The 25,731-nt window shown below is 52.9% G+C and overlaps 2 protein-coding genes and 1 long non-coding RNA gene across 7 annotated transcripts in view; 1 reads left to right on the top strand and 2 right to left on the bottom strand.

Moving 5' to 3' along the window:
• The window catches only part of LOC127049890 (protein canopy homolog 3-like), a 46,213-nt gene extending 37,095 nt beyond the window's left edge, over positions 1 to 9,118 (bottom strand). For all 4 annotated transcript variants that reach the window (XR_007774094.1, XR_007774092.1, XR_007774093.1 and 1 more), the window contains exons 1-5: positions 8,955 to 9,118; positions 5,362 to 5,485; positions 2,355 to 2,451; positions 501 to 623; positions 87 to 204 (exon numbers count right to left, since the gene is read on the bottom strand). Coding sequence is in view for 1 of the 4 variants with exons in the window: in XM_050951250.1 (XP_050807207.1) it covers positions 87 to 204; positions 501 to 623; positions 2,355 to 2,451; positions 5,362 to 5,485; positions 8,955 to 9,072 (580 nt within the window). In the remaining 3 variants the exon portion in view is untranslated. The remainder of the gene's footprint in view (positions 1 to 86; positions 205 to 500; positions 624 to 2,354; positions 2,452 to 5,361; positions 5,486 to 8,954) is intronic.
• Positions 9,119 to 9,305: 187 nt separating this feature from the next.
• LOC127049897 (uncharacterized) lies at positions 9,306 to 21,997 on the top strand. 2 transcript variants are annotated; one of them, XR_007774096.1, is made up of 3 exons: positions 9,306 to 9,405; positions 10,178 to 12,270; positions 21,900 to 21,997. It is a non-coding gene; the product is annotated as an uncharacterized LOC127049897 (long non-coding RNA). The 2 variants fall into 2 exon arrangements; XR_007774095.1 differs by lacking the exon at positions 21,900 to 21,997 and adding an exon at positions 15,359 to 16,472.
• On the bottom strand, positions 12,742 to 22,694 carry PTCRA (pre T cell antigen receptor alpha). The gene is given in 6 exon segments (XM_050951272.1): positions 12,742 to 14,562; positions 14,565 to 14,713; positions 16,024 to 16,129; positions 19,743 to 19,784; positions 21,745 to 22,062; positions 22,573 to 22,694. Coding segments are annotated over 6 exon segments (753 nt in total). The 5' UTR covers positions 22,655 to 22,694; the 3' UTR covers positions 12,742 to 14,506.
• Between the last annotated feature and the right edge of the window lie 3,037 nt (positions 22,695 to 25,731).

The raw sequence follows: 25,731 nt of genomic DNA, 5'->3' as shown, positions 1-25,731 counted from the left end.
TGCACCCATCACCCTAGCACTGGAGCACGCGTGCTGCTTCTGCTTGGAGGCCAATGCCCCCTGGCATTTGCTGAGGTGAAACTCACTTGTGTCTTTCCCTTTCAGCACATGGTTCGCACAGAGAAACTGAGCCAGGTCTTCCTTCTGGTGATGCTTGTACCAGTCCTCAATCACGTCTTCAAATTCCTCCACCAGCACATCACACTAGCGCAGAGAGAAAGCACAGTCCAGCACCAAGAGACCTTCCTATTAACCCCACTCCCTGGGCCCCTCAACGTGGGGAGCAAGCACAGCTCCAGGATGAGCGTCCCAAAGAGGGACAGCTCATATGCTGCAGTGAACTCTTGGAGTACGACACCCACATGCAGCCTGAGCCCGTCTTCCCAGATCTCCCCCGGCCCAGCAGCAAGAGTCTTAGATACTGCATCCCCGGCCTCCCAGCCATTACCGCACCTTGCGTTGGCGGCCCTAGTGACACTGTGCTACCCTCTGGACAGTACCTGCTTCTTGAGGTCAGCCACTTCAGCAGAGGTCTCATTCCACAGCTCATAGGGGATGTCCATCACCACCTTCACCCCTTTGTGCACCAGGTTGTGCAGGGTTTCAAACGTCTCTGACATTCCCTAAGGAGACACAGTAACCTGAGTGACCTCACCTTCGGGGACGGGCAGAATCCCAGCTCCACACATATGACTCTTGCACTAAGGGAGAGAGGAGAACTCACACACAGCTCCCCTACACGGGAGCCAGCTCAGAGCCCTGCAGAAGAGGGGGTATGGCACCAGCCACCCGACCAGGAGTTGTTGGACCAGTGCAGCATGAAGGGAGAAGCCTCAGGGGCAAGTGGCTGAGCAGTCTGTTCACTTCTCAGGAGGGTGTGAAAGCCTGGGCCTTATCTGCTACCCGGCCTCCTCTGTACGGCACCCAGCAGCTCCAGCTGGACTAGGACCCTAACACACTTGCTGCTTGACAGACATGAAGAACATGCCTGAGGAGGAGGAAGAGGGCAAGGGGAAAGCTATGACACTTGTTCCAAGTGTGTGCTTCCATGACTGAACAAACACGGACTTTCCTCATCTGCCCCCAAGGCGGCTAACGCGGTGGCTGATTCCTTGTCAGCGTTCTGACTCTAGATGCCGGGTTTGAAGGAGCAGAGGGCAATGGCTACCTGGTTCAGTTTGGGGAGGACGTTCCATGCATGAGGAGCAGACAAGCCAGAGGAAGAGGCTGCATCCCTGGTGAAGTGGGAGAGGATATGAGAGGGGAGGGCGTAAAGCAGCTTGCTCTTGGTGTGGAGTCAGGGGAGGGACTCATAGGAGGGTGACAGTGTGAGCGATGGCCAGGGAAGATGGTCCTAGCAGCTCTCTTTCAAATGGCTGGTGCAATATGGGTAGCATGGAGGATGCAGTCCTTGGCAGCCCGTGAAGAGGCTTGGCTGTCTGAACAGGCAGAAAAGGCTGGATTCAAGCAGTGTTCCAGAGGAAGCAGTGGCAGGACTCAGACATGGCCTGGATGTGAGTGGAGAGGGGACTGCTAGAGAGAGAGGCCTGACGGTAAAAGGATAAGGTCATCGTGGGGATTGACTCTAGGGCACAGCAGTACCACATAGTCCTTTGGACGGGGAAGCCTTTCTTCCCCATGGCTAAAACCCCAGCTCATTCTCTGGGCTGATGCAGTCTCTACAGAACCCTATCTCTTCCATCACAGGCATGATCCCTGGGCCCAGCCCTGAGACTGCACAAAATGCCTTTGGGAAAGGCAAACTCAACCAAACCCAAACAGTTCTCTGGGACACTCTGCCCCCTTGTGCACAGGCCTTGCAAGATTCATGGTTTCACAGCCTTCTCTGCCACACAGAGCAGTTCACACTGTTTCCCTTGAAACCCTGGCAGGTGCAAAGCCACAATGCAAATGCACAAGGGGCAGTCAAGAGGATGGGACTATCTTTAGCTTTAACATTACTGGAGTGGCATGTTAACGTGGGCTGCTAGCGATCTCGACCTACACTTTTAAAATGGAATTGTTAATCTGCACCTGATCCCAAACCAGAGGCAGAAGAAGCTGCTCAGTACATACCCATTACCCATTCCAGCCATGAGAACAGGTCTGCTACACCTCCCCACCTGGCTTCTTGGTTGCATGCCACCCACCAGCAGGGCTATGGAGAGGTGGTTAAACTAACAAGCTGAGGGAGGGAGAGAACAAAGCAGCTTCCTTTAGAAGCTAGTTCTATACCTGGGAAGTCTGTTTCGCAGATGCAGACCAAGGACACAAACATGGATGCTCTTGGCAAGCCAAGGCCTAGGGGCGTCTGACTAAAGCTCCAGTCAGAGAGAACAAGCAATGATACAAACCTTTGCAAACCTGTTACTGCCCGTTCTCTCCTTGTGCAGGTTATAGTCCAACAGCCTCTTGCAGATGGTCTCTGTCACCTCGATCAGTCGGATGTCCCTGCCCAGAGGAAAAGCTGGTGAAACGGGGAAGGATTTAGTACCGCTCCCCGAGAAAGGCTACAGTCCATTAACGGGGCTAGAAAAATTCTAGCTCAAGGATTAAGGCCACTGGCTAGAGATGGACACAGGAGGAGGGAGCTGGGGAAATGGCTAGTCTCTACAGCTGCTGGGATTTCCACCAGTTTGCTGGTCCTGGGCCAGCTTAAAGGCTCCACCTTTCAGAAGGTATCGGTCTCTTGATGGCAGGTGTCTAATCAACTGGAACTCCACTGTCTGCCTGCCAACCCTCCTCCGTCCAAGTGCCGAAGGGAAAAAGATTCCTCTTCTTACCTCCACAGCCCCTGGCTAATGTAAAGAGGTGGGGGCTCCACCACTGTGCTCCTCCTATCTCCATCTGGCTATTGAAAGAGGGACAGTCTCCTCCATTACAGCTTCCTGGCAACCTCACTCCTCTCCCAGAGAGTACTGGCTACTGCAAGGGAGGTGTGGGGAGAAGATGTCTCTGCTGCATAACTCCCATCACAACCATCATTTTCTGCTTCTTATCCCATGTTGCTAGCTCCAGAGCCAGCCTCTGCTCCTGCTCAGCGCTTTGCCAAGCAGCAGCAGAATGGAAATAATATTAGAAGGTGCACTTTTGCCCTCAAAGGTCTGAATAGTAGCTGTGAAACAACCAGAGTCTTGTCCACTGCACAGGAAAGCTCTGAGCAACAGATTGGAGCTGCCTGCTGTAGACTCAGGCAATTCATGTTTGGCAGATCATCTTTGCAATCTTGAGGGCTCAAAACATAATGTACAGCCCCAATCTTATACCCTAGGCACCAGACACATATTAAAGGGCCCCCATCAACTTACAATATCTCACTGGTGCCTGAAGTTGTTTACCCACTATTGTTACTTGTAACACTTATATCCAGGACAAATGAAAAGTGTATTTACTTTGTGTGCAGTACACACCATGTGTACACAGCAACCTTACTGTTTCACCATAGCCAGCTTCTTCTCTCTGTATCTGTATTTCCTCTCAGTGGCCGGGGAGAAAAACATTTAAAGCAAAGAGTGGTTGTAAAACCACAGACGTTGGCAAGGGGGACTAAGGGTCTGTCTGCACTGCAGCTGGAAGTGTAATGTCAAGCTTGAGTAGACATCCTCTCGATAGCTCTGACTGAGCTAGCACACTAAAAATAGAAGCGTAGCCATGGTGGTGTCGGCGGGCTAGCAGCCCTGAGTACATACCTAGGGTATCGGACAGGATCATCTTTGGGGCAGCTGTTGTTAGCATGCTAGCTTGATCAGAGTTAGTGCAGGAAATCAACCCTTCAGCTCCAATGCAGACATACTTCAGGGGAAGGTAACATCTCTGGAGTTCTGAAAGTGACTAGATTTCAAGCTAACAATGTCTTGAAAAACAATTGGATTTAATTAGAAGATTAATACCATCCCACATGAATCGAACTGCCTCCTCCGACAGGAACATAAGCTGCCGAGTGATCCTGAAGTAGTAACTGCCCACACTGGGCAAACCTGGTCTGTTTATCAGCACACCCCTTCCCTCTGAGAAGAGGCGGGTTTTGAAGCATGATTGGAAGCTCACAAAGCCAAGCAGTGGCAAGCCAAGGGTGGGGAAGCTATTTCCAAAGTCAACAGGCCCTGAGAGAGCATCCTGTTAGGAGGCCCTTCCCATCTACACTTCAAGAGCTCCACCTCTGCTGTCAAAGAGGGTGAGACAGGTGGCCCCTGACATTCAGGGTTCTGTAGGTTAGAGTCACTACTTTGAACCACACCCAGAAACATACTGCCAGCCAGCGCAGATCCCTGAGCAGCAGCATAGTGGGTTCCCTGTGCAAAACACCTAAGAAGCAGGCAGATGCCTTGTTTAAGCCTCAGCTCAAACTGTCTCTATGTACAACTCCCAGAGGAAACATAGAATCATAGATTATTAGGGTTGGAAGGGACCTCAGTAGATCATCTAGTCCAACCCCCTGCCCAAAGCAGGACCAATCCCCAAACGGCCCCCTCAAGGACTGAACTCACAGCCCTGGGTTTAGCAGGCCAATGCTCAAACCAATAACTGTCTTGACAAAAATTGAGATTAACAACAATGATGACTGGCACCGCCCTACATCTGGCAGAAGAGGGTCCATGGAAGCAGAAATTCTGCAGGAACTGATGGCTTGAACTCCACCCTTGCTGAGAAAAGTCTTGTGCTGGCAAGTGGTTGTTTCAAACCTTGATTATTAGCCTAGCGACTGCCCGAGGGCTCTGATCAGGGCCATGTATTCTGCAGCAGTAATGTTCATCACAGAAATGTGCTTCGGAATCTCAGTTCTCATTTTACAAGGCTCTCTTCCCTTCTCAATTGTGAGGGCTAGAAAACTTGAAAACGTGAACTGAATGTAACTGGTGCAGTGAGGTTTGCCCAAGGGGGCAGAGTCTGAAGTAGGTCTAAGGAAGCGCATCACTGCTCTCCCAGTGACATGTTAATCATCATTCAACTCCAGAGTTATTTAAATTCCAACTTAGGCTACTACTTCATCCCTGACCACTATAGCAGAAAAATCCACTAATATGGTTATCCTTCAATCCCAGGTATCCAAAACCCCAAGTGTCCGCTCCTCAGCTTACAGAACTCCCACCTTTCTATTACAACTTCTACAATGCAGATATTTGAGGCACACTAACAACTGAGTGTGTTGGGAAAGCATAAGACAAATGGAATTTAGCAGCAGTGACCCACCCATGTTGCCAACATGAATAACTCTGGAGACGGGAGAAGCAACCTTTGCCCCCAAGTGTGGTAGGTGTCCAGATCACCCCCTGCTTGTGAATGCTCTTTGTGGAGGTATTTATTAATCCAGAAGAGCAGCGAAGAGGTCACTGAGTGGATGTCACTGACTGATTCACTTACGATTGCGTATATTTGATTCCAGATCCCTTTCCGTCTAGAAAGCCATACTTTGTGTCAATCACCTCCTTTGTCTTCCCAGTTTCCTCAAAGGCAGATTTCAGCTCTACTGCCACATACTTACACACTGGAGAAGAGAAAACACAAACAGGTTAGTGGGCATACTGAACTGCACTGCGTTCCTAAGGAACTTGCCTGTTTTAGGTACAGGTAGGCCATTTTCAGCAAGCAGGGCTATTTTAGAAGCAGATGCTTGGAGATAAGCACAAATAACTAAAGTGTCCTCATGTAGCTTGTTTTCAGGGAAAACACTCTATAATTATTTAACGAACAAGAAAACACACAAAACTAGACACCCTGGCTACTGTATTTGGGAGAGGGAATTTTTATTCCAGAGTTTTTTGGTTGAGAAATTAGTGAACTATTGTGCAACTGCTAACCAAGAGACACTCAAGTCAGTGGGTGCACCAGAACTGCTCCATCACCCAGAGCAAGCAGTTCACCCGTCTCTAGATATTTCACACCACAACCTCTGTTGCTCCCCCTTCTTACACACAGACACTTTGGCCTGCTTCTTCCCCCACCCTTACCCCCCAGAATCTAGTATTCCTATTTGTCCCTCTCCTCAATCACCACCTCTTTATTGGCATGGGATTTTCCCCCCAATAGTTAGGTCTTTCCTTTACCTTCTTGCTTAAATGCCTTGCATTGTAGAACCCCACCCCCCCTCCCACACAAACATCTGACAGTGTGAGCCATGACCATTGGAGCAAGAAGTAGCAGTTCCCTTTTCTCACTGTGTCTTCTCCCCACCCACTACAGGAAACGTGCCTCTATGAACCACAGTGAGAGAAACCTGTGGAAAGAGCCAGAAGCCACAACTGTCAGCACGGAAACTGGTGTTCTCCTTTCCTCCAGGTTTGCCTGGGAGATCATGGACCCCTTCCCCCTATCAGATTGCTTGTCGCTCCTCTACAGCGTCCACATGGGGGAACTATCGGTGCTCTTCTACCTCCCATCACTCGCCCTGCTTCCCCCAGCCTCACCCTGACCTCCCCCAAACTCCTCCTTCCCCCGACCTCCCCAGATCCCTCATCGCCCTCGACCCCACCCAGCCCCTCCCCATCTCAGCCCCCCGACTTCCCGCAGCCCCATCCCACCTCAGCTCCCCGACCCCACCCAGCCCCCTCATTACCCCCGACTTCCCACAGCCCCATCCCACCTCAGCCCCCCGACCCCACCCCGCCCCCTCATTACCCTTGACTTCCCCCAGACCCTCCCCACCTCAGCCCCCCGACCCCACCCCGCCCCCTCATTACCCCAACTTCCCCCAGACCCTCCCCACCTCAGCCCCCCGACCCCACCCCGCCCCCTCATTACCCCCGACTTCCCCCAGACCCTCCCCACCTCAGCCCCCCGACCCCACCCCGCCCCCTCATTACCCCCGACTTCCCCCAGACCCTCCCCACCTCAGCCCCCCGACCCCACCCCGACCCCTCATTACCCCCGACTTCCCCCAGACCCTCCCCACCTCAGCCCCCCGACCCCACCCCGCCCCCTCATTACCCCCGACTTCCCCCAGACCCTCCCCACCTCAGCCCCCCGACCCCACCCCGCCCCCTCATTACCCCAACTTCCCCCAGACCCTCCCCACCTCAGCCCCCCGACCCCACCCCGCCCCCTCATTACCCCCGACTTCCCCCAGACCCTCCCCACCTCAGCCCCCCGACCCCACCCCGCCCCCTCATTACCCCCGACTTCCCCCAGACCCTCCCCACCTCAGCCCCCCGACCCCACCCAGCCCCCTCATTACCCCCGACTTCCCCCAGACCCTCCCCACCTCAGCCCCCCGACCCCACCCCCTCTTTACCCCCGACTTCCCCGGGACCCTCCCCACCTCAGCTCCCCGACCCCTCTTTACCCCCCACTTCCCGCAGCCCCATCCCACCTCAGCCCCCCGACCCCACCCCGCCCCCTCATTACCCCCGACTTCCCCCAGACCCTCCCCACCTCAGCCCCCCGACCCCACCCCGCCCCCTCATTACCCCCGACTTCCCCCAGACCCTCCCCACCTCAGCCCCCCGACCCCACCCCGCCCCCTCATTACCCCCGACTTCCCCCAGACCCTCCCCACCTCAGCCCCCCGACCCCACCCCGCCCCCTCATTACCCCCGACTTCCCCCAGACCCTCCCCACCTCAGCCCCCCGACCCCACCCCGCCCCCTCATTACCCCCGACTTCCCCCAGACCCTCCCCACCTCAGCCCCCCGACCCCACCCCGCCCCCTCATTACCCCCGACTTCCCCCAGACCCTCCCCACCTCAGCCCCCCGACCCCACCCCGCCCCCTCATTACCCCCGACTTCCCCCAGACCCTCCCCACCTCAGCCCCCCGACCCCACCCCGCCCCCTCATTACCCCCGACTTCCCCCAGACCCTCCCCACCTCAGCCCCCCGACCCCACCCCGCCCCCTCATTACCCCCGACTTCCCCCAGACCCTCCCCACCTCAGCCCCCCGACCCCACCCCGCCCCCTCATTACCCCCGACTTCCCCCAGACCCTCCCCACCTCAGCCCCCCGACCCCACCCCGCCCCCCATTACCCCCGACTTCCCCCAGACCCTCCCCACCTCAGCCCCCCGACCCCACCCCGCCCCCTCTTTACCCCCGACTTCCCCCAGACCCTCCCCACCTCAGCCCCCCGACCCCACCCCGCCCCCTCTTTACCCCCGACTTCCCCGGGACCCTCCCCACCTCAGCCCCCCGACCCCACCCCGCCCCCTCTTTACCCCCGACTTCCCCGGGACCCTCCCCACCTCAGCCCCCCGACCCCACCCCGCCCCCTCATTACCCCAACTTCCCCCAGACCCTCCCCACCTCAGCCCCCCGACCCCACCCCGCCCCCTCATTACCCCCGACTTCCCCCAGACCCTCCCCACCTCAGCCCCCCGACCCCACCCCGCCCCCTCATTACCCCCGACTTCCCCCAGACCCTCCCCACCTCAGCCCCCCGACCCCACCCCGCCCCCTCATTACCCCCGACTTCCCCCAGACCCTCCCCACCTCAGCCCCCCGACCCCACCCCGCCCCCTCATTACCCCCGACTTCCCCCAGACCCTCCCCACCTCAGCCCCCCGACCCCACCCCGCCCCCTCATTACCCCCGACTTCCCCCAGACCCTCCCCACCTCAGCCCCCCGACCCCACCCCGCCCCCTCATTACCCCCGACTTCCCCCAGACCCTCCCCACCTCAGCCCCCCGACCCCACCCCGCCCCCTCATTACCCCCGACTTCCCCGAGACCCTCCCCACCTCAGCCCCCCGACCCCACCCCGCCCCCTCATTACCCCCGACTTCCCCGGGACCCTCCCCACCTCAGCCCCCCGACCCCACCCCGCCCCCTCATTACCCCCGACTTCCCCCAGACCCTCCCCACCTCAGCCCCCCGACCCCACCCCCTCTTTACCCCCGACTTCCCCGGGACCCTCCCCACCTCAGCCCCCCGACCCCTCTTTACCCCCCACTTCCCGCAGCCCCATCCCACCTCAGCCCCCCGACCCCACCCAGCCCCCTCATTACCCCAGACTCCCCCCCTCACCCTCGCACTTGCTGGGCAGCCGGACCCACTCAGTGTCGTCGGCGGCTCCGCCGGCCGGGGCCGGGCTCAGCAGCAGCGGGAGCAGCAGCAGGCAGGCGGCGGGGCCCGGCTCGGCCATGGCGGGGAGGGGAGGCGAGGGGGGGCCTACGAGGGACACGCGCTTCAGGCAGGCGGCTCCTCAACACTCACTTCCGGGAACCTTCCTTTCCCGCCCCCAGCGTCACTAAAACGGCAGCAACGCGCCCAATCACAGCTCCGCGCGTGTCAAACACCGGCCAATGGCCAGGCGAGGAGCGACCACCCCGGTTCTGCCAGCCAATGGGGGAGGCAGGAAGCGCCGCCGCAAACTCAACCAATGAGGCGGCTTCTAACTGCTTCGGCGTCTCTGTCTCCAGGAGCGGCGGGAATCCTGGTCTCGCAGAGCCGCGGTTCGCGCCGGGGCGCGCGCCAGGTTGGGGGCAGCTTCCGGCCGGGGAGGGGAGCGAACGGGGGGGTCGGGGAGGGGGGAGAGGAACGAGCGGGGGGGGGGTCGCGCCAGGGAGGAGGGGTGGGAACGAGCGAGGGGGCGCTCCGGGCCGGGGAGGGGGGAGAGGAACGAACGGGGGGGGTCGGGGAGGGGAGTGAGGGGCGCTCCGGGCCAGGAGGGGGAGAGGAACGAGCGGGGGGGGGTCGGGGAGGGGAGTGAGGGGCGCTCCGGGCCGGGGAGGGGGGAGAGGAACGAGCGGGGGGGGTCGGGGAGGGGAGTGGGGGGCGCTCCGGGCCGGGGGGGGAGAGGAACGAGCGGGGGGGTCGCGCCAGGGAGGAGGGGTGGGAACGAGCGAGGGGGTCGGGAGTGGGCGGGGGGCGCTCCGGGCCGGGGAGGGGGGAGAGGAACGAGCGGGGGGGGGGTCGGGGAGGGGAGGAGGCGCTCCGGGCCGGGGGGGGAGAGGAACGAGCGGGGGGGTCGCGCCAGGGAGGAGAGGTGGGAACGAGCGAGGGGGTCGGGAGTGGGCGGGGGGCGCTCCGGGCCGGGGAGGAAGGACAGGAACGAGTGGGGGTGTCGGGGAGGGGAGGAACGAGCGGTGGGGTCGGGGAGGGGAGGGGAGTGGGCGGGGGGCGCCATGGCCTGTGAAGGGAGGGGGGGCTCCAGGATGCCCCCCCCGCTCTCGCTCAATGGCGCCTTGGTACGCTTACCCCCAGCTCGAGAAGATCTGGCATCTAATCAACCTTTATTCTCCTTTCAGTTCAAACTGCAGCCACCCTGGTGCTTGTGTCCTGTCTGCTGTGCCAGGGTCGGGCTAGGGACATGAATTGGCCTGGCTCTCAAGCTGTGACTGATGTCTGGTTCAGAGCTGAGAATTTTCAGTCTTCAGTTCAGTGAAAAGCATGCATCGTTGGCTCAGGACTGGGACATTAGCAAAATGTGGAACACAGAGGGATCAGCAGGAGCCCAGCGCAACCTCCCTTTCAGCTGATTCAACTACTACTGTTGGCTGTAGGAGTGCCAATGCAAAGGAGGCCGTGCATGATTTACAAGTTCAGCCTGGGACGGGTGTGACAGCGCAGGACACAGAAAGGGTGTCAAAAAAATGCAAGTATGATAAAAGCTACATTGAACTTGAATTTACATGGACTGGGGACACTGAATATTCTCAGCCACACTGTGTCTTATGTGGTGAAGTTTTACCAAACAACAGTCTTAAACCTTCCCTTCTTTGCCAGCATCTAGAGACCAAACACAATCAATTTAAAGACAAACCGGCTCAGTTTTTCAATCGCAAACTGGAAGAGCTAAAAAGTAATAAAAAATTCTGCCATCAAATTGCATGGAAAATGTAAATACACTTCGAGCTTCAGACTTCATGAGTTAGAGTGGCTAAAATAGGAGAACCACACACTATTACAGAAGATTTCCTTATACCTGCTGTGAAGGTTGTAGTGAAGTGCGTGCTCGGTGAAAAGGCAGGAAAAAAACTTGATTCCATACCCCTCTCCCATGACACTGCGTCACGCTGCATTGCCGATATAGCTGAAAATGTTCTTTCAGTAGAAATAGTGACTAATATTCTTTGCAGTTAGACAAGTCCACGGATTTAGACAGCCTAGCTAAGCTTTTGGTTTATGTTCGTTATATGTATGAAAATACCATACATGAAGACTTTCTCTTTTGTCATTCCCTGCCTACCCAAACAACAGGAGAAGAGATTTTTTTTGCTGCTTGATAACTTCATGAGTGAGAATAGAATTAACTGGTCTCGCTGTGTAGGGATTTCTACTGATAGGGCAAAATCGATGATGGGAAAGCACAGTGGAGTTGTGGTTCACATCAAGGCCATAGCAACAGAAGCCATATGGGTGTGCTGCAGCATCGATAGAGAGGCCCCAGCTTCCCCAAAAATGCCGGAAAACTTAATGTCAGTGTTGTCTGATGTTGTCAAAATGGTTAATTTCATTAAGAGTCAGTGTCTAAATTCAAGAATTTTTGCTACCCTGTGTGATGAAATGGGAAATGACCATTTGCCACTACTATTGCATACTGAGGTTTCGTTTGGCAAAGTGCTGACACAACTCTTTGAGCTGCACAGCGAGCTTCAAGTTTTTTTCCACTGACCACCTCCCCTTTGCACTGGTCATCTTGCTTGGATGATATTGCCTGGCTTCAGCGATTAGCCTACTTGGCAGACATTTTTTCTTGCCTCAACTAGCTCAGTTTAGGCCTTCAGGGCTTAAGCACCACTATTTTTGAAACACAAGACACAATCGAATCCATGATAAAGAAACTATTATTTTGGGATAGCTGCTTAAAGAGAAATATGATTAACTGCTTTCCAACATTGCAATTGTTTCTTGCAACAAATGACAATATGCTGTTACATGAGAGTGTGAAAGCTGACATTATGGAACATTTGCAACAACTTAGCAAACAACTTAGAAAATATTTCCCCAAAATGGACAATGCAAATTCCTGGATACGCAATCCATTTAAGGTGCCTCAGTCTCTCCCAATCCCTCCTCTGCCAGTGCGTGAGCAGAAGAAATTGTTAGATCTCTCTTGTGACAATGGTCTTAAATTAGAGTTTGAATGCAAACTTTGACAGACTTCTGGGTGCAAAGGATGGAAGATTACCCATACGTGTCATAACAAGCTGTTAAGTTTCTGATGCCCTTCTCCACAACATACCTGTGTGAGACTGGATTCTCTGCCCTCATGGCGATTGAGACAGAGTACCCTCAGAAATTAAATGCTGAAAATGACTTGTGACTGAAGCTCTCTCCAATTTTCCCTGCCATCAGTGATTTGTGTGATAAAAAGCAAGGACATCCATCACACTGATAGGTAAGCATTATATATATATATTTTTTTTTTTTGTTAACATCAATAAGTGCTGTACATTAGTCACCAAGAATTTTAAAATGCCAATAATATATTTTTGTGTTATCGAGGTCAGCTGCAGAAATGTATGGACAGTGAACTTTTCTTTGCTTCCTTTTCTGTATTTTTTTTATCATCAACAAAAGTACATGATTGCCATTTTTAAATGCTTAGTCACGCACAGGCTGTGTCTGAGTGATTGAGACCAGCATGGAGGCTTCATTAATTTTAATTAATTACAATAAAATGACCATGAAAGCTTCCAATTGAATGTTTAGAATAACTAGAAACTTGTTCGAGGGACTATTTTTATCCAAAGTAAAGGTATGTATGATATATAATAATAATAATAATTGTAATGAATAATTTTATCCGGGACAACACATTCCAGGGCTTGTGCATTTTTGCATCATATTATCCCTTACAGATTGTTATCCCTTACAGACTTTTCATAGGCCCCTGCCTCAGATAGGGGTATGTGATAGACTACATTATTTGGAAAGGGGTACACAGCCTAGAACATTTATAAACCAATGACCTAGGGTATTCACGGACTAGCTAGTTGGAACTCAGAGAGCCTAGGGCAGGTCTGGTGTAGAGGTAAAAGAGCACAGTGCACACAACCCCCCCTTCCCCCAGTCTGTCCCCTTGCCCAGCCCTGCCCCCTCTGCTCATCCATCCTGCCCCCAGACACCCCACCTCCACAACTATTCTCCTGTCTGCCCCACCCCCACTCCTATCCACCTCTCCCCTAGAATGATCTAGGAGGTAGTGGGGTTAAAGTAACTTTAGGGATAGTCTGTGCCGTTTTTATTTGCAAATATAGTGCTTGGTCTCATGTACGCAAATTATACCAATTAAATATGCAAATTATTTCACATGCAAAAAAAATTCCAGCCTCCTGTTCATTCAACCTTAATAGTTTGTAGGTGGCTTCTGAGTGGCCCGAGTGCTTGAGCCATCTGCCCCTCTTCCCCCCCATTTCATTCACCTCTCCACACCTTTTGCTCCTGCCCTCTCCATGTCCAATCCCTTATCTCATTCCATGCCCAAGGCACCCTTCTCAGGGGCTGCCGGAGCCTGTGAATGTATCCTTTTTTCCATGCCCAAAAGTGCCTGAGAGAGCCAGAAATTCTGGCTGTAAGAGCTATGGACAAAGAGGGCTGGGTTCGGGTGTGCTGTCACTGCAGTCTGTACGCATACCTACAGAAACACTTGGACACACATACATGAGGGTGTATTGTATGGGGCTGACTTTATTATAATTGTTTATAAAATAGGCTTGGGTTTTCTCTCTCCTCATTTCTCTACATGCTGAGCAAATTCCTCTTCAACAGGCGGAATAGACCCCTTGGGACCCAAAAGGGTTTTCCCAAGTTCTAGTTTCCCTTATAAAAATAGGCAATGCCTACCTGAGAAGGGGGAAGGTTTGAGCAGTTCCCTCAGGCGTTGGAACTGGAGTAGCTGCAGTCGGATACAAGAGAGTAAACTGCGCAGGAAGAAGTTGCTGATCTAGAGAGAAACTACTCCACTCATGGATTGGAAGAGTTTCAGACAGTATGTGGGTCTGGTCATGATTTGTTTTTTCACCACAAAATGCACTTTTGGGGGTACAAAACTATTTGCTGAATTCAGTGAACAGTTTTGGGTTGTTTAAAAACATGTCAAGTAAAAAAAAATGTTTTGTTTTTTTTTAAATTGAACACCCACAAAGCCACAGGACTTCTTCTGAAGCGAATTTCCCTGGGTGCTGACTCCGAGAACCAACTGATCTCTTTGCCCAGAAAAGGATTTTCTTTACCAACGAGGTGTTTCCTGGTGCTAGAGATTAGCCCTGTATCACTGTTGCTAGTACATGGAGAACATTGCTGCAGCCTGTGAACTCCATACTCCTCTGCACACTGTGCAGTTTACCCAGTAAGACAAACACAAAAAATGAGAACAGATGACCAACAGGGAAACCTGGGCCCAGGCCCAACTCAACACTTGGGTTGGTACACCATTAGCCTGGGTTTGTCGTCTTCTGTTTTACACTTTGGTCCAGCTGGGGCCCATCTGTTCTGCACATGGTACATGCTGTGTCCTGGCTGACATCAGCATAGTGGGCAGAGAGGTGATCAAACCATGTGCAACACCTTGTAAACTGCCCCAAATCCCACTGTGAGGACAGCTGCTAGTGGGTCATTTGATTTGCTCTAGCTCAGATGGGTGGAAGATGTAAGGAAATGGTGTGGGAAGCTCTGTCTCTGCTACCCTGGGGTGGCTGGCTCCAGTCACTAACTCTGTCCAACTCAGTCTCTGCCTCGGTCTGCTCTCCATGCTGACAGGCAAGCCTGATTCTCTGTCGCTGAACCAAGCCTGAGCAGAGGAACTATTTGCAGAGTTCAGCAGTAGGGCTTGGCGTCCCCTGGAAGGAGATGGAACAGTGTGACCAGGTGAGGATAGTAGAGGGCAGGGAACATTTTCCATCATATCTCTGCTTTCCAGTCTTTACTCGCTCTTCTCAGGTCTGCTGCTTTATAAAGCTGCCTGTTTCGTCTGACCTGGAATTTGCTGCGGAGAGCAGCAGCAAATCATCACTGCCCAGGGTGGATGATGTCTTGCCAAGCCACAATATTCAGCAGAGCTCTCACCCCAGCAAGAGGGTAATGCACAGGAAGATTTGGCTTTTAGATGTGCATAGCACCCACAAACCCTGTTGAAGTCAGAGCGCTGCGGGTGCTCAGCACCTCTGCAAATCAGGCCCTCTGTGGTTTGTGGGATTGGCTAATAAGTGAGTGCTCATAACCACTGGATGCAGAGCTAATGCTGCAGTGTGCAAACTGCAGTCAACGCTGCAGGCACGTGTGGCAGCTCCTGGTTCCCCTAGTAAGCAGCTCTGGCAACAACATCCCCTCTGTCCCTGAGAGAAGTGGGTGCCCACCATCCCTCCTCTGACTTCTAGGGGGCAGCAGCTCCCCTCCAATGCTGCATTAAGTTCCACCAAATAGGATACAGCACCACAACAGTATAAAGATATTACTTTACTCACTTTGTCTCTCTAGTATCCTAGGCCCTATACAGCTACAACTACACTGTATACAAGGAGGAGGAGCAGGCAAAGATTGGGAAGAAGAGACCGGAGATGGAGAGCTGGGCTGGGGTGAAGGGAAGCTGGAGACCGTGGGGGGTGAAGGAGGAAGGGGAATTAACTAGTGCAGACCAGCATGTCCAAGTAGTTATGGAGGTGTGCAGTGACTGAGGCTGCAGAAGAAGATCTTGTGGAGGGACTGGCCTCCCTGAGACAATTCACACATCCTGACCAGCTCTGCCTCTGCCGGTTTTTCTCCCTTTAGTGTCTCTCCCACCTTTATCGCTACTTCCTACCTGGAGACCCAGGTGGCTAAGACTGAGGAATGCAATTCCTACTCCAGGGGAAGGAGACATTCTAATATTAAAGGAAAGTCAGAATAGGAACCAGGACCTAGCAGTGATCAAATCAGTTTCTAAATGAACCCAAAACACATCTCTGAAAGTCTCTTCCTTACCCTTGCATTCAGCTGGGAGCTGCATTCCCAGAATTGTGTTCTGCAAAATGGTGGCCTCCTAAGTCACTTCATTATTTTGTTAATTGTTGTTGACAGTTTAATAATTTCTGAAGTTATTTCAGCTTCATAGCGACTGGATGCCATGACTATAATCCCCTTGTGCTAGTTTCCTGGCGTTATGGAGTCTTACCCTTTGAAGAGGAAGCTGCAGGTGATGAGAATGTCAAACAGGAGGACCTTCAGCAACAACACTCTGATAGCCAAGAGAAGCAGGATTTGTGAACAGACGGGCAGAGCTGAAACAGATGGGATCATGTATCTGATTAGGCCCTAGTGTGTCACACAGAAGAATTACCAATGGTCCTTGTTGGGACTGTGTATGGCTGCAGTGCCCAACATTATACACAAGACGGTCATATAAACCTAAGCACAACCTTGTGCACGCCAAACAGCTTCCACATATTTTAATAAGATTTAAAGTAACCTGTATTGATTTATATTTTAAGTTCTCTTGTTTCGTATGTATTTAGAGAGGTTGTTTATATACGGTATTGTCTACTTACACTGTTGTGTAAACTAAAAAGATGTAAACATGATGCCAAAATGCTAATAAATCAGCCATTAGTATATTGTGTTGAAGCAGGCCATGGGCTGCATGAAATGCTGTGGTGGGCTGGAGGTTGGGCACCCTTGGTCTAAGCAATAGGAGTCGGTCTGAAAGACCTAATGCACCTCCTCTAGAACGCAGGTACTTAGTGTAGCATATTCATTGCTTTAATCGGTGTAGTTATAATGAAATATTAATGTTATTGTCCTTCTACCCCTCCTATGTCCAACAGTATGAGAACCATTGGCCTAGCAGAAGCAGCTCGGGGCTGGGCACTTCGAACTCTGGTGATTTATCAGCTCTGCTGCGCACTCACTGTGTGACCTTGGGCAAGTCACAGAATCCTAAAAGTACAGGACTGAAAGGGAACTCAGTAGGTCAGCTAGTCCAGTCCCCTGCACTCAAGGCAGGACTCATAATAACTGGACCATTCCTTACAGGTGTTTGTCTAACCTGTTCTTCAAAACCTCCAATGATGGAGATTCCACAACCTCCCTAGGCAGTTTTGTTCCAGTGCTTAACTACCCTGATAGGATGTTTTTCCTAATGTCCAGCCTAAAGCTCCCTTGCTGCAATTTAAGCCCATTGCTTCTTGTTCTGTCCTCAGAGGCTAAGGAGATCAATGTATCACCCTCCTCCTTGTAACAACCTTTTATGTATTTGAAAACTGTTGCTCCCCCTACCCCCTGTCTTTTCTTTTCCAGACTAAAGAAACCCAGTTTTTTCACTCTTCCCTCATAGGTCATGTTTTCTAGATCTTTCATCAGTTTTGGTGCTCTCCTCTGGACTTTCTCCAGTTTGCCCACATCTTTCCTGAAATGTGGCGCCCAGAACCGGAGGCCTAATCAGCACAGAAGAATTACTTCTCATATGTTGCTTAACAACACTTCTGCTAATACATCCCAGAATTGTTTGCTTTTTTTTGCAACAGCGTTACACTGTTGACCCATATTTAGCTTGTGATCCACTGTGACCGCCAGATCCCTTTCCACAGTACTCCTTCCTAGGCAGTCATTTCCCATTTTGTACATGCAATTCATTGTTTGTTTCTTAAGTGGAGTACTTCAGACCATTTCTCCAGTTTGTCCAGATCATTTTGAATTTTAATCTTATCCTCCAAAGCACTTGCAACCCCTCCCAGCTTGATATCATCAGTAAACTTCATAAGTGTCCTCTTTGTGCCATTATCTAAATCATTTGTTGCTGACTCTGTGCCTCAATTTCCTCTTCTGTAAAATGGTAGATGTGGCTTCATCTTGGATTTCACTGTCTCTTTTCACCACCACATCCAAGCTATGCCTAAATCTTCCTACTTCTTCCTGTATAACGTCCCCAAAATCTGTCCTTCCCTCTCTGCCCACACAGCCGAAACCGTTGTCTGAGCCTTGATCGTCTCATGCATTGACCACTGCTCTTTCTTCCTTCTTGGTGGCCTGAATGCCTGCCCCCACTCCTCAAATCCATTCAAAATGCAGCTACCAAGATCATCGTCCACGCTCTGACTACATCACTCTCCTTTTAAAGTCCATCCACTGGCTTGCCTTCTCCCATCACAAACACATACTTCTTGTCCGTACTTACAAAACCTTCCACAATTTAGCCCTCCCCACCTATCCAGCCTGCTATGTTATGCAAAGTCAGTTCTCCCCTTCGTTCCACCAGCGCCAGCCTCCATCACTCACATCTCCGACAAGCATTCTCACACTCTGTCCTACGCTGCCTCTTAGCAGGGGGAAAAGCTCCCAGTTGAAATCCATAAAGTCACCACTGTATCCTCTTTCATGTCCCTTCACCAGACTCACTTCTGCCATGATGTACATCACAAACTACACCGTGATAATGGCTGGGCAGGTGGAGTGCTGGGATCATTGCTAAGAATCACACACCTCCTATTCCATTTATCATCATGTCCTATCCCTCCATCCCACTGCACCTACCTATTTGTGTAATGGGCAGAGGAGATAGAGTTTAAGGCCAAAAGGAACCACCAGAACTCTAGCCTGACCACCTGTAGATCACAGGCCATTAACCACACCCAGCACCTGCATGTTAAACCCAACAACTGAAATTAGACCAAAGTATTACAGCTCACAGGAGACCAGACTATTATGTGCCACGGGCAGAGAAATGGATTAAGTGAGATATTCTCAGATGACCCTGGCAAACTACCCTGTATAGGTGATAAGTGTTGATGGAGTTGGTCCTTTCTTGACACTAGGGCCAGGACAGCATCAGTGGAAGTCTGTAGTGTTCACAGGTAATATTGGAGGATCTCTCTTCAGCCCTTGCACTGAACAGCATCTCAGAGTGAAATGTCAGTTTAGCATCCCAGTTATTCTTGTTTTGTGGCACTTTATAGCCTCAGGGACCACATCTATAAATGGTTTTTCCATCCTGCAAAGTAGTTCTGAGAGTTAAATTTCCCCCCCTGTCCTGAATCAGGACAAAAAGTCAATCTAAAATTTTCACAAACCAAAACATTTTCAGTTCAGATCAATTGAAGCATTTTGTTGCAATAATTTCAAAACATTTCCTTTCGATTTCAACCTTTTTCCTTGACACTTTTCCCCAGTTAACTTAAATTTTAAAATGAAAAACTGTTTCAAACCAGACAACCAACATTTAGTGTTTAGAAAACATCAGAATGAAGTTTTGCCAACTTCAAAACTTTTTTTTCCAAAAGCATTTCAGGTCAGGAGATTTGGGAAAACAGACCCTGGTCTGCAATGATTTTAATTTTGAGGAATCTACATTTTTAGATGAAATAATGTTTCATTGCAAAATTCCTGACCTGCTCTATTGGGGAGCTGACTTCTCAGCTCTGAGATCAACTGCCTTTCCTGACCAGGTCAGATTCGAAGAGCCAGCTGTGTGGCTGTTTGCCTTTGAGTGGCGATATGGAGATCCGCCATGCATGTCTGCTGCTACCAGTGCAGATCCAGAGTTGCATAGCAGAAAGGCTCTAAGAGCAATTCTGCTGTCAGCTTCTTTCTTTGGCAAGGATTGGTCAATTCACAACCTGCATCTTTCATCCAGCGCCTAAAGCTCTTGGAAACAGCGGGCAAAATACTGCTTTCATTTACACTGCTGCAAATCTAGAATAACTTTATTACTCCAGACTTGGACCTGTGTAAGTGAGGCCAGAATTTGTCCCTGTTTCTTCAGACGTTCATTGTCAGGCAAGGCTTAAGCTGGAGGTGGTGTCCACACGCCTCTTTCCACATCCCTTCTGTTTCCATCAAAGAATCAGCTGGATTCAAACAGTGTGAATGTGCTGGAAAGAATGCACAGTTATTGCTTACCACTTCGGTCTTCATCCAGACATGGCTCTTCCACAGGGTCTTCTACAAGACAGAGTTGTAACTATTAGTAAGAGGAATTATACTAATTGTAACAGTACCAACTGCCTGATTCAAGCTCAGAATGGTTCCCAACCCAGCCTCCTGTTTACACTGTTCTCATCCCTTTCCAATTCATTCACCTTTTGGGTTGACATTGTTCTTGGGCTCTGCTCAAAGGGGTGGTGTTTTGGAAAGCCCGAGTGCATTCTCGTGAGGGTTTTTGGAGATAATTATGTATAACACATACTTTTCCGCTTTAAAACAAGCTACTCCCTCATTCCCCTTTTTTGCACAGATAATGCAAACAACTCAACAACTTGGCATTTTATGTGTAAATGCCCCTTAATAAAGATTCTCTACTTTGCCAAGTTTTAAAATGCGACAGGCAGGAGTGTTTGAAGAAGTGAGACTGAGTATGCATAATAAATTGTAAGTATTTAGCTGAAAACACTTCATTAGGGTATACCTATAGATGTCCAACTAGCTGATAGAAGGGTTGCACACACCAAGTGCCTCTGGATCAGTTAGCTCACAGGCTCTGCTGGTGAAATGGACAAAGCTTGGAAAGGTCACACACCAGCTTTGCACTTTTTCTTAAAATAGTCATTGCACTAGGATATTAAATGCAGAAAATTACACTGCTGCACAGACATGTCACTAAAAGTTGGGCAAAGCAAAAGCAACATAAATGCTTTTTGTGGTGGGGGTAGCACATTGAGCTAAGCAACTGCGGAGATAATTTTCCAAGGCACAAACGAGCTGGGAGGTAGCTGCCCAACTCACATTGATTCTCCTTGGGAGTCAGGTGCCTGACCCCTCTTTGTGCCTTTGAAAGTTTCCTTACCCCCAATAGCCAAATCCTACAGGGTGGGTAAAATATGGGTGCTAAACTTGTGGCTACAACTGACTTGTTCATTTCCTGCCTTTGTGATTTTTAACTGTGCAGCTGTCACATTGCATCTGGGCACTTCATATTCATTAGACTGAAAATCCCCATATAAAAACATCACTGAACAAAACAATTTCCCAGACATATGGAGCACCAGGAACCTGATCTCATCCTTATATAGAAAAGTGGCAAGCCCAGGCTTTAAAGAGTCCTGGCTATGTATGTACTGTGTTAGATCCAGACAAAATGTATCAGCAAACCAGAGTTAAGAAATTAATAGTTACATGCCTGAGGAAAAGCAACTACAGTGTTCTCAGGTTTTCCCCTTATGTAATCGAAGCATATTTAGAATTTTAGTTCAACCCAGATTTTTGCCTCATCCAGATTTTTGCAAATGTTGTTTCAAAGTATTGGCTCTCAAACACTTGATCCAGTTTCCCTCAACCCCTCCAGAAAGATTTGGAGACCATGTTTATGAAAATGCAGCTGGCTTAGTTTTGAGAGAAGGTGTGTGTATGTCGAAATTGGGCTTATAGTGGAAGGTTAGCTTCAACCAGACTGTGGTGCATTTCCCTGTAGAGATCTCTTTAATGCAGAGAGCTGTGTGTGTGTCTCCTTCTCACATGGGTCTCCACTCTTCTACATCTCTATTCTATAGTTGCAGGAAGGAATTATGTCAGCCCTGCCAGGTCTGTTGAGTCTAGAGCCTTCTTGACCCTTTTGTGCCATATTTGCTATTAATCAAGCTCTCCTTGGGTGACAGTGTCCCCATGGGGGGGCCCTTCAGGATAACTTTATTTTTCCCTGGGGTGGTGCGTTTGAATTAACAGTCTGGCATTTGCACTTTGTTTGCATTGTTGCAAATGGGTAGTGGGAGCCACTGCATCCGTCTCTGGACCCTCACTTTCTTGCCCTGGTCGTTCAGGAATAACACAATGTGACTGAGGGGAGGAAGGCATCAGAGGGAAATGGAGAGGAATGTGGGGCTCCCAGGGGACTGGAGGTGGGGGCAGGGAAGTGCCAGAAAAGAGATGGGGTCTGTGATGTTGGATATTCTCTTCGCCTGGTACCTACCAGAGATCAGCAGGGACCTGGCACTGCACACCTGGGCGGTTCTGTTCTGTCTCACATGGCAGGCGAGGGATTCCCAGGACTCCAGTTCTGCAGTGTGGATGGAGAGATGAGAGACTGTGCTAAATGTGCCGTCTTCTTCCCTGGAAACCCCGTAGGTGAAGGAGTCCAGGGCACTTCCATTCTCATTCGAAAACCAGATGGCATCTGCCGTGTCCTGGGAGAGGTCGTTCACCACACAAACCACTAAGGTCTTCCTCTCGCCGTTAACGACCATGGTAAGTGGGGGCGCCAAGGTAGGGAAAGGGGCTGCGGTGCTGCCTGGGGGAGAACAGCCAGCCAGTTAGCAATGCATATGGCAGGTCTCAGCCACAAGGCCTCCCTGCCCCTGGAGCCCCTTTGACTTGGAGCAGTGAGACTAAAACTGGTTTCAAACCTCTCGGGAAGGATTGCCTCGTGAGGCGAGTATCCTTGTTTGGCCAGCTATTCGTGCCCAAGTGGGGGTTGGGTCCATGTCTGGCTGCCCCAGCCCCACTGCCATTTGTTGGAACAAAAACCCCAGGCCTCACTGCTCCTTTGCAAGGTGTAGCTAATCACTTAACAGGTACATGCTGGCCACTCCTTTCCTCCCCTCCCACAGTGTCTGCAGTCTTGGGCCTCTAGCTACACGCTGCCTGCAGAACCCACCCGGCCCAGAATGTTTCTCCTGGGTGTCGGGGGGGCGGGTGGGATGCAGCCCACCCTGGGGAGCAGGCAAGCGTCCTGCCAAGGAGGAGAGCGTGGAGCTGAGTGAAGCAAGCAGCACCTGCCCCAGGGGACAGGTATACTCACGGCTCAGAAGCTGAAGTACTGTCGTGGCCAGGAGCTGTCCAAGCAGCCATGAGGGCAGGCCCATGGTGAGAGGCTGCAGCATCTGAGCCAGGCATGAACAATGCAGCAGGCAGAGGGACCCCAGCCCGTCTCTCAACACCTTCCCCTCCCCTCCACTTTCCCTGCCCCTTTCTAACGGTCTCTTGCCAGCTGCCGAACCAGCTGCTGTGCTCCCTGGCAAACAAACCTGTGCACCTTTTAACCCTTTGCGTGCTCACACAGCTATAGGCAGTGAGAGCCTAAATCCACCCTAATGGCCCTGAGCCCAGCCCTGTGGGAGCAGGAGCTGACCTGACTGGGTCCCCCCAACTGCAGAGACCCCAATTTGCAGCTCCACAGGGCACAGCAGATGGCTCCCGTGGAAATGCCCCAGCACGTTTCCATGAGCCAAGGCAAAGGCAAGGCCAGGGTCAGGGTCAGCCATTCCCTGCTCCTTGGAAGGTCTCTCACCCACTGGGCCTGGGCACTGCCACACACCACATCACACTGGATTTGCCTGGTGCCAAGGGGGCAGGCTGCGGGGATCAGTCCCAGAGAGCATGGGGCTGAGGGGAGGAGTGCCCCCAACACTGGCTGGCATGTGGGTGTGGTATTGGGGAGGGGGCAGGCACAGGTAGCCCCAGTGGGTCAGCTAATCTAACCTAAATGCTGTAAACTGAGTAAACTCCATTTCCCCTTGCCTGCACTGCTGGGCAGCCAGTGCCTACAGCCTGGAGTCCATGACCCCTGCTGGCCCCTCCAAGCAGCCAGGTGTTGGAGCCCGCCCTGGCTGGAGGTGCGCCCCCCCTGCTGACATCGGTCCTGGTGGAAACTCAGGCCTGGGGGTGGGGGGCAGGGAGGGAGGCGAGAACGGGACAGGAGAGCCCAGTACACGGCTAAGGGGAGGGGACCATGACAAACGGTGATGCAGTGTGCCACGGGGTCCCACAGACGGTGCTGGCTGGTTGGGCACGGCGTGTGCCTGGGCAGGGAGCTCAGTGATGGGAGCAAGCAGGAGCTGCACCATTTGCCTCCTAGTGGCTGTAACTCCATGGTGCAGACTATGGTCACTCCTGGGTGGGGGAGTCACTGCAAGGCGCCCTCTCGGGAGGGTGTTGTGCGTGGGGTGTGATTGTGTGTCACTGTGAGGCTCTCTCCAGGGCTCACGGTGTGTGGGGGGGATTGCTGTGAGGTTTCCCTGCAGCTAGTGGGGTGTGTAGGGGAGAGTTGCTGCCATGGTGTGTATGTGGGGCAATCCCTGGGGCACACCAGAGGCCAAGGTGCGGGACATGTGGGAAGGAACCCATTTGCTCCAGGCTCAGTATGTGGTAGCTGAGTGAAGAGCTATGGCCCATGCATTGCAGGGGGCAATTGGGGGCATTGCCACAGCCTGTGCAGTGCAGGGAGGTGCTGGGGGCAGTGCCACAGCCAGGACAGTGCAGGGGGAAACGGGGCAGTGCCACGGCGGGACAGTGCAGGGGGGAGCTGGGGGCAGTGCCATGGCCCATGCAGTCAGGGGTGCTAGAACACTTTGTGTAGTGGGGATGCTGAGCCCTTGAGCCAAACTGTAACCCCTGAATATGATGGCACCCACTTCAACCCAGCAGGTCCTGCAGCACCCCCCTGCACCCCTTGTTTCAGCACCTATGTGTGCAGTAGAAGGATAGCTGAGTGCCTGCCATGGCTCATTCAGTGTGAGGGGGGGGGTAGCCAAGGGCAGTGCCACAGCCTGTGCAGTATTGGGGGGGGACCGAGGGCAGTGCCACGGCCCGTGCAATGCAAGGGGGGTAGACGAGGGCTGTGCCACGGCCTGTGTAGTGCAGGGGGAGAACTGAGGGAAGTATCACGGCCAATGCAGTGCAGGGGGGGTAACCGGGGACAGTGTCACAGTCCGTGCAGTGCAGGGCGGGTAGTCGAGGGCAGTGTCATGGCCTGTGCATTGCGGGGGGCGGGGGGTAGCCGAGGGCAGTGTCACAGCCCGTGCAGTGCACAGGGGGTAACCAGGGGCAGTGTCACAGCCCGTGCAGTGTGGTGCGGGGGGGTAGCCGAGGGCAGTGTCATGGCCCGTGCAGTGCATGGGGGGGTAACCGGAGGCAGTGCCACAGCCCGTGCAGTACGGGGGGGTAGCCGAGGGCAGCGTCATGGCCCGTGCAGTGCGGGGGGGATAGCCAAGGGCAGTGTCACGGCCTGTGCAGTGCAGGGGGTAACAGGAGGCAGTGCTACGGCCTGTGCAGTGCAAGGGGGGTAGACGAGGGCAGTGTCACGGCCCGTGCAGTGCAAGGGGGGTAGACGAGGGCAGTGTCACGTCCCCTGCAGTGCAGGAGGGTAACTGGAGGCAGTGTCACGACCTGTGCAGTGCAGGGGAGGATAGTTGAGAGCAGTGTCATGACCTGTGCAGTGCGGGGGGGGTAGCCGAAGGTACTGTCACAGCCCGTGCAGTGCGGGGGGGAGGGGGAGCCGAGGGTACTGTCACGGCCTATGCAGTACGAGGAGGGCCCCCCGAGGGCAGTGTCACGGCCCATGCAGTGCGGGAGGGTAACAAGAGGCAGTGTCACGGCCCATGCAGTGCGGGGGGGAGGGCAGTGTCACGGCCCGTGCAGTGCGGGGGGGCCCGAGGGCAGTGTCACGGCCCGTGCAGTGCGGGGGGGAGGGCAGTGTCACGGCCCGTGCAGTGCGGGGGGGCCCGAGGGCAGTGTCACGGCCCGTGCAGTGCGGGGGAGTAAGAAGAGGCAGTGTCACGGCCCGTGCAGTGCGGGGGGGGGCCCCCGAGGGCAGTGTCACGGCCCGTGCAGTGCGGGAGGGTAACAAGAGGCAGTGCCACGGCCCATGCAGTGCGGGAGGGTAACAAGAGGCAGTGCCACAGCCCGTGCAGTGGGGGGGGGGGCCCGAGGGCAGTGTCACGGCCCGTGCAGTGTGGAGGGGGGCCCGAGGGCAGTGTCACGACCCGTGCAGTGCAGGAGGGTAACAGGAGGCAGTGTCACGGCCCGTGCAGTGCGTTGGTCACTGCAGCGAGGCAGGAGAGCAGCGAAGCGCCTGGCACATTCCACACACCCCCGCCCTGGCTAAAGTGGTACCTCCCATCCCCCCCCTCTGGCTGGAGTGGTACCGGCCGCTCCCCGGGCGGGGCCCGATCCTGCCCCT

Source organism: Gopherus flavomarginatus, chromosome 4, assembly GCF_025201925.1.
Source record: "Gopherus flavomarginatus isolate rGopFla2 chromosome 4, rGopFla2.mat.asm, whole genome shotgun sequence".
In the NCBI taxonomy this organism is placed as follows: domain Eukaryota; kingdom Metazoa; phylum Chordata; order Testudines; family Testudinidae; genus Gopherus; species Gopherus flavomarginatus.
The sequence above is the reverse complement of the archived record's forward strand: the minus strand, read 5'-3'. Positions and strand labels throughout refer to the sequence as shown.